This window comes from Eleutherodactylus coqui, chromosome 3 (genome assembly GCF_035609145.1).
Source record: "Eleutherodactylus coqui strain aEleCoq1 chromosome 3, aEleCoq1.hap1, whole genome shotgun sequence".
Taxonomy (NCBI): domain Eukaryota; kingdom Metazoa; phylum Chordata; class Amphibia; order Anura; family Eleutherodactylidae; genus Eleutherodactylus; species Eleutherodactylus coqui.
In genome coordinates, this window is record NC_089839.1 from 143210183 (window position 1) to 143227243 (window position 17061).

The following is a 17061-nucleotide window of genomic DNA, read 5'->3' on the forward strand; positions in this document are numbered from 1 at the left end:
AGTTCATCCTGCAAAAAACACGGCCTTCTAGAGCTCTGGGAATAGAAAAGAAAATTAATCCGGCTCTTGGAATGTGGCGACACAAAAGCAAACCTTTAAGAAAAAAAATGTTTTAAATGTACAAAAATAGCAAAACATAAAAAAACTGTATAAACTGAGGGGGCGTGGCCTGACCGAGCACCAAGATGGCTGCATAATTAAGGTGCTCCGAGCGCAGAGGCTTTTATAAGCTACTTTAAAGCAGAAAAGGACGTTTTCTCACCTGGCAGAAAGTCACCCTGCACTGCCAACAGCAGCGGTGAACAGAGGAACCGTTGTCGGCGTTTCCACCTACGGCACGGACACCCGGAGAGCCCGCTCTCTGCACGTGGCAGCTTCCTTGTAGCGGCCCCTGCACCTACATAGCAAGTAATCTCCCCGGTGGAGAAGGACAGCCGGCAAATAGTTAAAGAGCCGGCGGTCTCCGTTGGCTTTCACTGATAACGGAGAGGGAAGAGGTAGCTCCCCCCCCCCCCCCCCCCGGCAGAGAGAAGCCCTGAACTGCTGACATTAGCGGTGAGTGGAGGAGCCGCTGTCAGCAATATCATCCCCTGCACGGACATCCGGAGAGATCATTCTCTACACGTGGCAGCTTCCTCATCGCAGGTAATCTCCCCGGTGGTGGGAGACAGCCGGTGACAGCTCTCTCTCATAAGGGAGGGAAACGAGGTGATGTGCGGCAACCCAGCTCTGAAAGCAGCGGAGAACAGATGAGCCGCCGTAAATCCTGTCAGCACCTGCACAGACGGCTAGAAGACTTCTTCACCCTGCGTGGCAGCCCATACACAGCAAATCCTGACCCTGGGACACAGCCTGCAATCCAAACAGAGGATTCCAGCTTGCAGCCTCCTAGAGCTGACGAGAGCCTCCAGACAAGGACCGCAGCAGAACGGAGGGGAGACATAGCGGTGAGTGACACTTCAGCCCCGCTTAACAACCCCCTGCCCCACGCCACTAACTTCATGTCGGCCATTAAGGGGAAAGCTCCCCAAAAAAGCAAGTCACATTCCAACAAAATGCCTGCAAACACAGCCCAAAACAAGAAAACACACATATCCCCGACCGCTAGCCCATTAAAACAGCGAGCTAAAATAGCGGAAGAGCAGATAGAAGATCCACAAAGCCCTCAGATGGAAGACCCTATCACTTCTATGCCCTCTTCAGATAAACCAGCCACAGAGGCATTTATGAAAGAAATGTTACTGGCCCTAAAAGATTCCTTACAAGTGAACTTTGACTCATTAAGCTCCACCCTAAAATCCTCTATGGAGGAAATGGAGGAAAGAGTATCCCGTACTGAAAACAAAATGAGCGAAATTACTCAGTCTCACAATAATCTAATTGATGATCACTACTCTCTGACAGAAGAGGTTGATGCTCTCAAAATAAAGCTTGCAGATATAGAAGATAGAAACCGACGTAATAACGTCAAATTTAGAGGCATCCCAGAGGCGATCCAGACAGCTGAAATCACCAACTATATCCAGAAAATGATTAAAACAGTCCTCCCAGATGTTACAGCCATGGATCTAACCATAGACAGAGCGCACAGATTACCAAAACCAAAATTTGTTCCCGACTCTATGCCTAGAGATATCATTGCTAGATTTCACTTCTTCCATATTAAAGAGGCCATGATGCAAGCTACGCGCAAACTAAATCAGCTACCGGCCCCATATAATGCAATTCGCCTCTACACGGATCTCTCGCAGATGACTTTACAAGCAAGAAGAAAATTTTCAGTAGTTACCAACGCCCTTCGCCAAGCTAAAATTCCCTATAAATGGGGCTTCCCTCCGAAACTCCTAATCCACAAAGATGGAGCCACCCACCTTTTCTCAAATCCAGAAGAAGCCACAGAAAAAATTAAATCCTGGGGCATCTCCATACTACCTCCGGAGGAAAACCCTAGGGGCCCAACAAGAAGACCAAGACCGGAAAAAACCTTCATGTCCTCCGAACACGGCCGTTGAAAACCCACATACATCTCGACCTACGAAAACCTCCTCATCACAGCCTGCCTCTGGCTCCTGCTTACTCAGGTGAACTTTACCCCCCACTTTACAAGTCCACAATTTAACTGGACTTGAAGTTCCACCCATTTCGTCAACTGTTTTGATGATATTATACCTTTTGACACTATACGCTGCAATGTTACCCTTTGTTATGTTTAGACATCGATACTTTCCATGCTGCTTCATGACATACTCTACTTCTAAAAATGTCGGTTAAACTTCTCTCCATAAACGCGAATGGGTTGAACTCACCATTTAAACGCTCATCACTATGGAGAGAAGCGTTGACCCAAAAAGCTGACATTCTTTGTGTGCAGGAGACACATTTCGATGCTTCCGCATGTCCAAAAATTCACCATACTAAATTCCCTAAGATTCTCCTGGCCTGCGCCCCAAACAAAAAGGCAGGAGTATTGATTGCTTTTAGAGATACGATTAATGTACAAACCAACTCAATTATACAGGACCCTAGGGGGAGATTCCTCTTGGTAACAGGAACTTTAAACTCTCTCCCTTTCTCCTTACTGAACATTTACGCACCAAATAAAGCCCAGATAAGTTTTTTGAATAAGACTATCAAGAAATTGCGGAGGCATGGAAATGGAAAAGTGATGATTTGTGGTGACTTTAATCTCGTCCCTGACGATTCCATAGACACAACTTCTCAAACCCGCAGAATCCGCCCAAACTTAAACTCATGGATCCAAAAAGAAGCTCTCTATGACAGCTTCCGTTGCCTAAACGCATCAGCGAGAGAGTATACCTTTTACTCCCCACCGCATAGAACATTTTCGAGAATAGACCTGATATTGGTGGATAGATGGTCCCTACCTTTAATCTCAAGCGCCTCGATTGAAAAGTCCACATGGTCAGATCATGCGCCTATCTCAGCCACTTTCACATGGGGAGAGGGAGGGAATGTGACACGCACATGGAAATATAACACCTTCCTAATGGGGATCCCTAAACATACAAAAACAGTAAAAGATGCCCTCACGGAATATTTCCAATTCAATGTCACTCCGGAGGTTTCTCCAACAACAATCTGGAACGCCCACAAAGCGTTCACTAGGGGAATCCTCATTAAAATCAGTGCAAAACACAAAAGAGACAAAGAAAAACAACTCAATGACATCCTATCCCAAATAACAACTACCGAAACTCATCTGCAAACGGTTCAATCAGAGGAACTACATAAACAATTATTTGAACTAAGACATAAGTTACGCTCTCTTCTTATAGATGATTTTGACAAGTCTATCAAAAATTCAAAAATAGCCTACTACTCCTCAATGAACAAACCTTCCAAACTAATGGCAAACCTAGTCAAAAAAACTAGAACAAAAACAAAAATTCCGTACATATCGGACCCAGAAAACAAAAAGCTAAAAATAGCACATCCTAAACAGATTGCGGAATGCTTTCGCAAATTCTACGAAAAACTGTATAATCTGAAAGAAGACCCCTCCACCCCCCAGCCGAACAAAAAAGAAATTGCGTCTTTTCTTCAAACATTAAATCTCCCAAAAATTTCAGAGTCGCAACTAAAAAACCTAAGCAAACCCATAACAACCCAAGAAACTATTGACAATATAAGAACTCTAAAACCTCAAAAATCCCCGGGCCCAGATGGCTATCCAAACGAATACTATAAATCCTTTAAGGACATCCTAGCTCCACACCTGACCCAAATGTTTAATTCGGCAATTCAACAAAGTAAATTTCCAAGAGAAATGCTTGAAGCTACAATCGTCACAATAGCCAAACCTGGTAAAGACCCCTTGTCCGTAACTAACTTCCGCCCTATATCGTTGCTCAATTGCGACACTAAACTATACTCAAAAATTATTGCCCAGAGACTACAGACAGTCCTACTGTCCATAGTACACTCGGATCAAGTGGGCTTTATTAAGGGACGGCAAGCGTCCGATGCCACAAGAAGAGTCATCGATCTTCTCTCTATACTAGAAACCTCCCACACCCCGGCCATACTCCTTGCCTTAGATGCAGAAAAGGCTTTCGATCGCCTACATTGGGAATACACTTTTGCTGTTCTAGAAAAATTTGGACTCACGGGAAATATCATTAACGCAATAAAAGCACTTTACTCCAGCCCCTCAGCTAAAATCTTGGTCGACGGTACACTGTCTGACTCCTTTTCTATCACTAACGGGACCCGTCAGGGATGCCCACTTTCCCCCCTAATATTTATTTTAGCTATGGAACCCTTAGCTGAATCCATAAGAATGAACACTAACATACAGGGAATACCTGCAAAAACTAGACAACACAAAATCAGCTTATTTGCAGATGATACGCTAATTATGATAACTAACCCTATATCCTCCCTTAGACATGTATATTCTAGTTTATCCTTATTCTCAAAAATTTCATACTATAAATTAAATGTGTCCAAGACACAAATATTGGGAGTCCTCATTCCAAATGACTTAAAAAGAGATATAAAATCTGAATTCCCATTTCAGTGGCAATCCCAAAATATTCCCTATCTTGGAATCCAAATATGCTTTCCCCTGTCCGCCACCACTTCAATTAACTATTTCCCACTACTTAAAGCAATACAGGAAGATTTAAACGACTTTAAAAAACATCACTCTACATGGCTGGGAAAGATTACACTATATAAAATGATAATTCTTCCAAAAATCCTTTATTATTTCAGAACACTTCCTATTCCGATCCCCCAAAAAATATTACAAAAATTCCAGAGTCAGATGTCAGACTATGTGTGGAATGGTAAACCACCAAGAGTGGCACGCTCTATCTTGTCTTTACATAAAACCCAAGGAGGAGTGGATCTTCCCAACTTAGAGACTTATTATACAGCGATTCTAATTAATCAGTCAAGAGACTGGCTAACCCACTCGAAAATGACAGGATGGGTAAACTTGGAACGAGAAATTATTAACTCCAAAGCCCTAAAGTCGCTAATTTATGCGACTATTATGGCAACTCAACATTCACAATTGAGGTCAAAAATTGTGATCCCAAACACCTCACCAACAATCACAGCGACAACGGCAGCATGGATCAAACTTACTCAAAGCATAGAATATACAAAAACCCATAACCAAAACTCAATACCATTAGACACCCTAGAACATTTCATTCCGGGAATGAAACTAAGCAATTGGTTAGATGTGGGGATAAAACAAATAGCTGACCTTTATGAACAAAACTCACTGAAACCCTTTTCACTATTGGTCCATCAATTCAACTTACCAACAACAGAAATGTATAGATACTTCCAATTAAGATCCTTACTGAAGTCCATCCACCCTCAAAGTACAGTGATCTCTCACATAATGATTTCAAACATAACAAAACTACAAAAGGGAAACAAGAGTTCAACCAGACTCCTCTACGACCAGATGACTGGCAACCTACGGTCGGGTAAGAGATGCCACCTTTTAAACTGGGAAAAAGACCTAAAAACAAAGTTCTCTCTTGAAAGCTGGTTAGAGTCTTTTAAAAGAACCAAACAAGCAACAAAAAGTGCCAATTTAATAGAAACCCACTTAAAAACTCTCACAAGGTGGTATCTCACTCCGGACCAACTAAAGAAAAGGCGGATAGTCGCCGGGGCTGAATGTTGGAGGGGCTGCGGTCAGGAGGGATCCCTAATCCACATTCTTTGGGCATGCCCTCTAATCACCGTATACTGGTCTAGCGTATATGCACTAATTAACAAAATCTCGACTACTAATGTCCCGAAACTCCCCGCTACAGCACTTTTGCTTCTCGACCTTGGAGAAATCAAACCTGAAAAAAGACAGTTAATAAGCCACATATTGATGGGAGCAAAAATCTTAATCACTAGGAAATGGCGAACTACGGAAATCCCTCATATAAACGAGTTAACCCAACTCATAACGGAACACGGAACCTTTGAGAAAGCTCTTGCGCTTAGAAATAACTCATACCTAAAATACGCGGCAGTATGGAAACAATGGTTTGACAAATTTCAGCTAGATGTCTAAAAAACTGTTATTTTCTATGTTTTCCTATCCCCGCTATCCTATAATCCCTTTGTTCTTCTCTCCCTCCCCCCCCCCCTCACCTATCAGTCCCCCCCTGTAACCTTACTTACCTAACAAACTCAACATTGTGTATCTTAAATGACTAAACATGATTTCACACTGAAAAATTTGATCGTTTCTGATTTTCTATTGTAACTTCCTGGAAAAAATTGTTTTATTACTAATGAATATTTGTATACCTGATTGTGAAATTCAATAAAAATCTAATGGAAAAAAAAAAAAAAAAAAAACTGTATAAACTTGGTATCGCCGGAATCATGTTGACTCAGAGAATAATGATATCACACTATTTATTCTGCACACTGAACGCCGTGCAAATGAAATCCAAAAAACAAATGGCAGAATTTTTTTCCCCTCAATCTCCCTATAAATTATTTTACAAAAGTTATGCAATACATTATATATACCCAAAAATGATGCCATCAGAAAGTACAACTTGTCCCGCAAAAAAACAAGCCCGCATATGGCTGTGTCAATGGAAAAATGAAAAAGTTATGGCTCTTGGAACACGACTGGAAAATTAGTTGAAATTAAATGATTAGACCATTTAAAAAACCTGCCCTGGTGGGTCTGACAGGGTGGTAAGAAACCCGCCACTGAAGGGGTTAAAGGACCACCAAAGGGACACTCTATTACATCAGACACAGTGGGCTATCGGACAAATCCCCAGCTGCACTTCAATTATATGTATATACACTCTATGTAGTCCTATAATAGAGGGAACCTTATCTGACTACAATTAACCCTTAGTGTCCCTAATAGAACCCAGATTATGGCCAGATTATGATGTAATATTTAATGTTGGCATATTTTATTTTGTCATAGGTGTGACTTCCATTGATGGCTGGCAGAGGCGATACTCCTTTCCCTAGGATTTCCTTATAGACTGTTATGATATCCAATTGGGTGTCAATATTGACCAATTATTGTTATAGATGAGTGTGTCTTTAAATAAAGTATGCTACAGTAATTGTCATGTTTCTGGAGTATTCTTTTACTACTATATTGGATTGGGGTATCAAAATTTATCACTGGGACCACTGGTTCTGGTTACCTTTGGTGATATAAAAAGCATTAGAGACAAACAATGTATAGGGTTGGCAGTAATCTGGCAAAGACGGGTTTGTTTTGTGGGTCGAAACGTTTCTGCTATGCAGGAATTGCGTTCAATAAAGAATCTCTTTTAATCTGCACCTGTCTGATGCTGCCTGGAATTCTTATCTTGTTGGAATATTTGTGGATCGTCATCCGGTTCCGTCCAGAGGCACACATCTTACTGACACCCCCTCCGAGTAACCGGTTGAAGGAGTGCTGATGGAATTGGCGTGCATTTACCTCTGGAATATGTATATCATGATCAGACAAATAGTATAATGAGATGGTAGAAATATATAGGCGACAGTCTCTTCCTATGGCATGGAGAGGAGGACAGAAGAAATCTACCTGTAGAGACTATATACTCCAATGACTGGAATGGGCATTTAATAGAGATGAGCGAGCGTACTCGGAAAAGCACTACTCGCTCGAGTAATTTGCTTTATCCGAATATCGCTGTGCTCGTCCCTGAAGATTCGGGTGCCGCTGCGGCTGACAGGTGAGTCGCAGCGGGGAGCAGGGGAGAGCGGGCGGGAGAGAGGGAGAGAAAGATCTTACCTCCGTTCCTCCCCGCTCTCCCCTGCAGCTCCCCGCTCCGTGCCGGCACCCGAATCTTCAGGGACGAGCACAGCGATACTCGGATAAAGCAAATTACTCGAGCGAGTAGTGCTTTTCCGAGTACGCTCGCTCATCTCTAGCATTTAAGCTTTCAAAAGAATAATTTTTTTTGGCCTGAATATTTTGAGAGAACTGTGTGCAGAACAAAACTTTCCTTAAAGATATTGATCCTAAACGTTTTATAGAGAGAAATAATTGTCACCATGATCCATGGCTATATGTGACTGTAAGAAGATCCATCCCACTAACTGCTGCACTGCAACTGTTAAGAGGAGGAGGGTGCCTAATAAATACAAGAGTCAACAGTGGCAGGACATGGTGATGACGAATTCTGGCTTTTATACTATGTCTGTATCATATTAACATTATACATAGTATATATACAGTAATAATATTTTTCCCTTTTATGCCCTTAATTAGGGAAAAGCCTTATAGTGTGGTGCACCTAGAGTTTGAAAAATGCAGTAACTATGTAAGAGAAATATTAGATACAGCAATAGAAGATGTGCATAAAAGGAATAGGGACAAACTACTTAAAAAGAAATTCACTGAAAGTGTAACAAAATGGTAACTTTTATTACAGGGTATAACAGAGACCATGGGGTGCTCAAAGAAAATTATTACAGAGTGGATCTGATATTAGGACCGAAATTATTGGTCAGCACAGAGGTGCTTTACAGGAGGAGGAGAACTATTAAAGACCAGGTGCAAGGAGCTGCCTAAAGCCCTGTGAGAAGGGAGTTTGAGTCAAAAGGTTCTTCTCTTGTGGGCAGTATAAAACCCACAAGACAATTGGAATGAAGAGATCATTGGATTTCAAATAACCTAGAAACTGATGGAGATATCAGTTTATAAGAGCTCAGCTATCTATGACAGTCCCATTTAAATGAATGTGCAATTGCTAAACTGTTCATTCCTGGATGAATCTGATCCCAGTTCTTGGGATCAGTGGGGATCGCAGTGGTTAGACACCTATGATTGACTAGTTATTCCTTATCCTGTGGATAGAGGATAACTTGCTTTGGTGGGACAACGCCTTTAAACATTGAACTGTCGTTGGTGCTACCTTTGCCACAAATCAGTTCATGGAATTTTTGATCTACATCTGCCATGATGTTTGACAAGGTCGGGATGGTGAACTCTACTGGACTGCACAGAGCACTGACATCAATCCCATCAAATATCTTTGGATTGGAACACTGTGTCTCAACCTTTATTGTCTAACTTAATTGCCTGACCTCACACATTTTCTTTTTGTTGAATACGTACAAATTCCATAGACACACTCCAAAATCTTGTGCAAAGCTTTGTCAGTGGAGGCTGTTATCCATTTACTTTCATTGGTGCTCTGAAGTGAACATATGCTTTAATGAAGAAAACTTAAGTGTATTATTCTTCAATGGGTATTCACTGCATAAGAAAAATTGTCTTCATTACTCAACCTGAGATAATATTTTACCAAATGTAAGGGTTTGGTAAATTAAATGGTGTTTGATCAAACTGGTACACGGTTGTCTTTGCCCCATTTCTTCATAATCCGGATGATGTATTCAACTTGTGTACTGCCAGTACTCCTCAGCAAATGAAGAACTTCTCTCAGGGTGTCTCTACATTAAGAACATGCGGTAATATGTGTGAACAGTTGTTAACACGCTATATTAACAGTCCATATTAGTACATTAATAAATCGTATTGTGATGGAATTCACAAAGGCCACCTGTCAGAAACAAAAGGTGCCCTGCTACCCCCCTCACTTATTAAAAAAATTATATATTGAAATACCGACATTCCGGAGCTAAAATGACTTGCTAGTTTTACCTAAAGCTTGAAGTAGCATTCAGTCTGCATTTTCTGCATACATTAAAAGCATAAATTAACGTGTATGTCAAAACAGTGTAAAACGAAAACGTTTGGTACCGTGTTAGCCAATAGAGCAAAAAGGGATTTTTCTCAGTAAGAGAAACCAAGTAATCTTGTAGATATGATACCTTTTAATGGATAACAAAAATACATGATTTTATAGCAAGCTTTTGAACCTACTTAGGGTTCCTTCTCAGGTTTAATTCAGGATCATTTTTTTCTTCACTGACTCCAGTGCAACTAAAATAAGAATGTGTGATATTTTTTCTGTTTTCTACCTGTTGATTTCAATGTCTTCTCAAAATAACAGACAGCTTTCAGTCAGTTTGCTTCTGTTATGTTAGATTTCAGTTTTTCTAACAGAATAAATAGTCCTGCAGACTGTGCTATTTGCTCCATTTAGAAAATGGAAACCTAATGGAAGAGAAGCAAACTGAAATTTTTTTTTGTTTTTTTTTAAAAATCTATTGAAATTAAAGGGGTTGTCCCGCGCCGAAACGGGATTTTTTTTTTTCAATAGGCCCCCGTTCGGCGCGAGACAAACCCGATGCAGGGGTAAAAAAAAAAAAACGGATAGTACTTACCCGAATCCCCGCGCTGCGGCGACTTCTTACTTACCTTGCTAAGATGGCCGCCGGGATCTTCACCAACAGTGGACCGCAGGTCTTCTCCCATGGTGCACCGTGGGCTCTGTGCGTTCCATTGCCGATTCCAGCCTCCTGATTGGCTGGAATCGGCACACGTGACGGGGCGGAGCTACGAGGAGCAGCTCTCCGGCACGAGCGGCCCCATTCAGAAGGGAGAAGACCAGACTGCGCAAGCGCGTCTAATCGGGAGATTAGACGCTGAAATTAGACGGCACCATGGAGACGAGGATGCTAGCAACGGAGCAGGTAAGTGAATAACTTCTGTTTGGCTCATATTTAATGCACGATGTATATTACAAAGTGCATTAATATGGCCATACAGAAGTGTATACCCCCACTTGCTTTCGCGGGACAACCCCTTTAATAGGGAAAAAACAAAATTATTTAATTCCGTTTTAATTCAGTTTCTCTGCTCCAAAATTAGAACAAAGAAACAGAAATAACATGTCCCTAACACAGATGTGAAGGATCAAGCAATTAATTTAGTTCTCATCATGAGACACTTACTTGGGTTCCCGTCCTGCTAAAATCATTTGAAAGATACCAACACAGGCTCCACGCTTTCCTTCCCAGTATTCAGGACTAGGATCAAGTCTTTCCAATACATCAAATGCCTTAGCAGCATAGTAGAACTGACCCATCTATAAAAACAAAAGATTGCATACTTAAAACCTAAAAATGTAAAATCCTACATTTGGGTAAGAAACATGAAAAAAGCATATATAGAATGGAAAGAATTGGGCTAAGTTTCAGTACATGTGAAAAAGACTCGAGTATATAATATATATAACAAACTGAACATGAGTCAACAGTGTGATGCAGCAGCAAAAAAGGCAAACAATTCTGGGATGTAATAAAAGGTAGTAATAAGTCTAGATCACATGAAATTATTATCCTCCACTATTCTTCCTTTGTCAGACCACATCTGGAATACTGTGTCTAGTTCTGGGCACCCCAACTTGATAAACTGGAGCAAATTCAAAGAACAGCTACTAGGATGGTAACCATGTCCTATGATGAACAGTTAAAGGATCTGGGGATGTTTAGTTTGGAAAAGAGAAGGCTGAGAGGAGACTCTCAGAGAGACCCTCCAGCCCTAGAGAAACAAAGATTCTCTGATTACCTGATGCACACTGTGCATTAGTTTGCATCATTAATCTAACACACTGCACCTGCTTTGATTAACCAGTGCTGTCCACATGAGCAGTGCTGGTGGGTCAGAGTAGTATGTAGTGTCTTAGATTACCAATGCATGTTATGTACAGTGTACATCAGGTAGTCAGTGAAGCAGTTAGGCCATTTTTGTTTCTCTAGGCTGGAAGGTCGCCTTACTTTATTAACCCCTTTGTGACGGCCCAATTGCCTTTTTATGTCCTAGTTAAGTTGGCTTTAATCCTCATAGACGTAAAAACATGCTTCCTCTGAGGATTACAGCCATATGGGCTGAGGATGTGACAGCTCCATGCTGACGGAGGTAGCCAAAAACCTGGAGTGGCCACGGGGGACCGAGATATTCGACCCCCGGTCATGCGATCATGAAAGTAAACAAAAAGTGAAAAGAAGTTAGAGTTTCAGCTCCCTTCACGGATCGCATCCATGAGGGGCGTTGAAACTACTCACCCCCATCCTCAGCGATGTCCCGCGACCATCCAGTCTGAAAAGGACTTCTATGAATGCGCGGCTGAGGAAAAATGACAACACATGCACAGAAGACCAGGTCGGCACGAGGGATTTAAAATCTCCTGGCTACTGAAGGTGAAGTAAAGTTAAAGTTTCATCTCGCCTCACGGATCCGACCCGTGGGGGAAGATGAAAATACTCACCTAAGATCCCCCGAAGCCTCCTAAAGTGCCAGCCACCTCTGGTGACCTGTGCATGCACCGACAAAATATCAGCGCATTTGCAGTAGAAGCATATGCCAAAGTGACTTTGGCATAGTAACCAGCAGGGCCAAAGTGATTGGTACCTGCTGACATGGATGGCTCTGATATACCCATCACTGCCATCCATGTCATTTGTTTAATAAATACGGCACAGGATTAGTCCTGTCTATCTCTCCCCCTAACTGAGATTTGTGAGAAAAGAGAGAAAAATCTTGTGCCGTATAGAGGTGAAAAAAAAAAAACCACAATCACCCCGTCATCACTGCCCCTCACCCCACTATACCCACGTCCGTTTTTTAGGGTTTATTTTTTTTTGCAGCATTTTGTCTACGTCCACTAAAAAGTTGTCTTCGTTACAGCGCAGAGCAGGCGTATGTGCTATTGTTCACTAGCAGTTCAGGTAGCGATACCACAACTGCGTCGGAAGAAGAGCTATATTCCAACAGGGACAACTCTGCCGCTAGCCCTATGGAGGTTGAGGAAAAAGTTGGGGAAGCAAGGCCGAGTAGTGCTGTTCAGACAATATTGTGGAATTCCACCGATTTATTTTTACCCCAAATACCCCCATTTACTGCGAATTTGGGTGTTAATGCGGATGTCACTAATTTTTTACATTTATTTATTAGTGATAACAACCTAGAACGAATTATCCAGCAAACAAATATTTTTACGCTGGACAATATATTGCAGAGCACCCCACCTCTGTATATTCTAGAACGTAGACCCCCATAAATGTCCAAGAGCTAAAAAAATTCTTGGGAATTGTAAAACTAGTAAAAAAAAAATTTAAATCTATACTGTCCTACTGGTCCTCTAGTGCTGTTCACGCGACCCTTGTATTTGCGGCAGTAATGCCCTGACAGCAATTTGAAAATACAATGCGGTTTTTCCATTTTGTCAATAATACCCAAATCCCCCTAAGAAATGACCCTGTGTATGACAAATTCTGCAATTGAGGTTCCTAATTACCCTATTACAAGATTTCTCTAAAAATATATACACCCCTGAAAAAAGTCTGTCCATGGACGAGTCCCTTATGCGCTTTAAGGGCCTTCTATCATTCCGCCAATTCATACCCTCAAAACGCACCATTTATGGTGTTAAGCTATACAAAGATACATGTAATTTTTTTTTATTTATAAGGGCAGGGACCCCCAACTAAATCCCCCAAACTGCCTAAAAAATATCGGCACAAATAGAAAAATCGTTTAGGAGCTCATGGGCCCATTTTTACATAGAGTACCAGATGTATACCGATAATTATTATACTAGCCTCCCACTTTATAAAGCCCTACTTGACACAAATACAGGGGCCTGCAGAGCAGTATGCAAAAATAGGGTGGGATTCCCACAACCCCTGGTGTCCAGGTGCATAGAAAGGGGGGCATCATACTCGCTGGCAAGTGACCCCCTGCTTGCCGTAAAGTGGGCATGACAGGAAAGATGACTACATGCAATCGACCGTGTATGCAGACACCTCCGTTGCAGTAAGGGAGAGAGGGGCTGCAATGCAGAAAAGAAGACCTGTCTGTGTCACGGATTACAATAAATTTATCGGGGGTGTAGACCTGTCCAAACAGGCCCTTCAGCTGTATTTGGTGAAGTGTAAACCCAAGGCCTGGTATAAAAAGGTAGCGATCTACCCGATTTAGATCGCTACATATGTCTACGTAATTTATAAGACATCACGGGGAACGCTGAGCTTCCTGCAGTTCCAGGAGCAGCTTGTAGAGCACATTTTATTTGAGACCACTGCACCCCAGGATGCATTACAGTCCGAGGAGGTGCAAAGGCTCACAGAGAGCCACTTTCTGCACCCCATACATGAAACTGCGGGCAAAAAATACCCGCAAAAAAGTGCCGGGTTTACAACAAGCAAGGGAGGAGGAGAGATACCCGATTTTATTGCCCCGTGTGCCCATCCAAACCAGGCCTCTGTAATTACCCCTGCTTTGAAACCTACCATACTGTTTTACATTATTAATTTTATTTAATATATAGGGAATGCCAAAAAGGGAAAGGGAGGATTCTTTTCAGCCAATTTTTTTCCTGCACAAGTGAGCAATGGGGCCTGGAATTTATTCAGTTGTACCCTGAAATCCAATTGGTGTTCCCTCCATTATAGGCCTAGCCATGTGTCCTGTAAGCAGATTGGGACTACAATGGGGGTATTGCTGAAGACAGAAGAACTAGTGCTATAAAATTTGGGGTGCATCTCCCCAGTTTTTCCTGCTTCAAACAAAGAAAACTATCACGAAAGTGACAAATTTATAATAATTTTTGCAAAAAAAGTGGAGCTAGAATGCTCAGTACGCCCCCAGATAAATTAGTTAAGGGGTCTAATTTTCAAAATGGGCTCACATTCAGTTGTGCCTTGAAATCCAATGGGTGTTCCCTGCATTCCAGGCCTAGCCATGTATCCAGTAAGCAGACTGGGGCTACAATGAGTGTGTCTCTAAACACAGGACAAACAGGGGGATCTATTTTGGGGTGCAAGTTTCATTTAAATGTGTGCTGTACAAAAAAAACCTTTTATTTGAAATGACACAATTGGCAAAAAAATGAAAATTTTAATTTTTTCCTTCTGCTTTGCTTAAATTCATTCAAAAATTGTGGGGTCAAAATACGCAGTACACTCCTAGAGGAATTTGTTAAGGGGTCTAGTTTTCAGAATGTGGTCATTTCTGGGGGTTCTCTGTCGTTTTGGCAGCTCAAAGGCTCTACCAGTGTGCTATGGGGTCAAAAAACCTTCAAGCAAAATGTCTGTTCTGAAAGCCACCGGCTGCTCCTTTCATTTTGGGCCCCGTTGTGCATACAGACATAATATTAAGGACATAATGGGTATGTTTCAGAACACAGGACAAACAGGGGGATCCATTTTGGGGTGTAAATGCTCATTTTCATGTGCACTATAGAAAAAAAATATGCCTTTAAAATGACATATTTGCAAAAATATGAAATTTTATTTTCTCTCCTCTAAATTGCATTTACTCCTAAAAAACAACTGTGGGGTCAAAATACTCCTGACCCCCCTCTGTGAATACATTAAGGGGTGTAGTTTTTAAAATGAGGTCATTTGTGGTTTGGTGTAGGAAAACAAAGTTTCTCTCAAAATGTTGATAAGTAATGCTAAATTTGTACGTCTCCTAAATGGTTAACAAAAATTCCGTTTTTCAAATGCACGCTGAGAATAAAGTAAACAGATGAAAATATATACCCTATCAAAATAAATATACACAAATTCTATTGGTCTATTTTTACCACCTAAATGAAGTATAATCCGTAGCAAAAAAACAATGTCAGAATCACTTGGATATGCAAAACCTTTACAGAGTTATGCTATGTTAAAGTGACAATGTCAGATTTCCAAAATTTGGCTCTGTCGCTAAGGAGCAAACAGGCTTTGTCAGTAAGGGGTTAACACTCCTTTAATCAATGCAGTGCTTTGTGCGTTTATTGGAGATATTGTGTTGCTGAATCTTCATTTACTCCCCTAATTTCATCTCCCATGTCTCTTACATCTGACAGGTTTTGCAAGCACTTTGTGATAATAACTTATATGCCAAGAGAGAAAAATGTATTTTCTCTCTTCAGGAGATCGCCTTTCTTGGTCAAAAACTCACTTCAAAGGTTTTTGGGGATCGCTAACTATTACAGAAAATTTATACAAGGGCTTTTGGAGGTAGTTAAGACGGATGTCTTTGAAAACAGTAACAATCAGCGAGTATGTTCCTTCCCCCCTCTCCTCCCCGGTGATGAGGTAGTGATCCTGGAGCTTTCTGAAGGGGCCTTCCTATGGCATGGCTTGATAGACTGCCTGTCGGATTGCAATTTAATGCAATAATATGGCATTGCATTATAGTGTATGCTTAATGAAACAATCACAATTTGGAGTCTCCTTTAGAGGCTAAAGAAACTGTAAAAATGAGTAAAAAAACATACAAAAAAAACACCACAATTATAAGAATAGTTAATAAAAGTTTAAACTCCTTTCCCCTTTTCTCTTATTTATAATAAAAAAATTTTAAAAACATATTAGTTATCATTACATCCGTAAAATTCAGATCTATCAAAGTAACACATTATTTATCCGGCACAGTAAACGTCATCAGAAAAACTACTACACAACGACAGAATTGCCCTTTTTTGGTCACCCTGTCTCCAAGAAAAACAATTTATAAACAGCGATCCAAGTGATATGAACTCCAAAATTGCATCAGTAGAAAATACAAGACGCGCCTCAAAAAACGAGCCCTCACACTATATCGACGGTCGATGGAAAAATAAAAAAAATAATAAAGTTGTGGCTCTCAAAAATAGTAGCAGAAAATAATTTTGGTGCCACATAACTAAAGTAAGGCTGGGTGATTTTGCAAAAGGTTAAAATCTCGATTTTAAACAACTTATGGATGATTTCTGATTTTAATCTCGATTTTCTCCAGCTAAATGAGTTTTAAAAAATACTAAGAGAGTTAAATGCATGCAGAACTTTTTTGCCTGGCATCCTGCATTCCACAACCCCAAACATTTTTTTTCACCAAATGAGCGGTGTATGGTTTATTACAAGATAACTTGAAGTTTCCACTTGTACTAAGATTCTTGTGAATTTTTCATCTCTATTTATTGTGTTTTTTTAAGACACGGCTGAAAAAGTTGCAGTTTTGGTATTTTACATTTTTTTTATACCATTGTATGTACATGTTTATAGTACTGGCTATTATGAACATGGTAATACCTAATTTTTTTTATTTTTTATTTCCGTAAAAAGGTGCTTTATAAGGAAAGCAGGTTTTTTTCGGTACTATTTTGTATTTTATTAAACTATATTTTTTTACATATTTTT

At 40.8% G+C, this 17061-nt stretch overlaps 1 protein-coding gene across 1 annotated transcript in view; it reads right to left on the reverse strand.

Moving 5' to 3' along the window:
• Window positions 1-8377: 8377 nt before the first annotated feature.
• The window catches only part of IFT56 (intraflagellar transport 56), a 74885-nt gene continuing 66201 nt past the window's right edge, over window positions 8378-17061 (reverse strand). The window contains exons 17-18 of the mRNA XM_066596216.1: window positions 10843-10976; window positions 8378-9435 (exon numbers count right to left, since the gene is read on the reverse strand). Coding sequence (XP_066452313.1) covers window positions 9324-9435; window positions 10843-10976 — 246 coding nt within the window. The 3' untranslated portion in view covers window positions 8378-9323. The remainder of the gene's footprint in view (window positions 9436-10842; window positions 10977-17061) is intronic.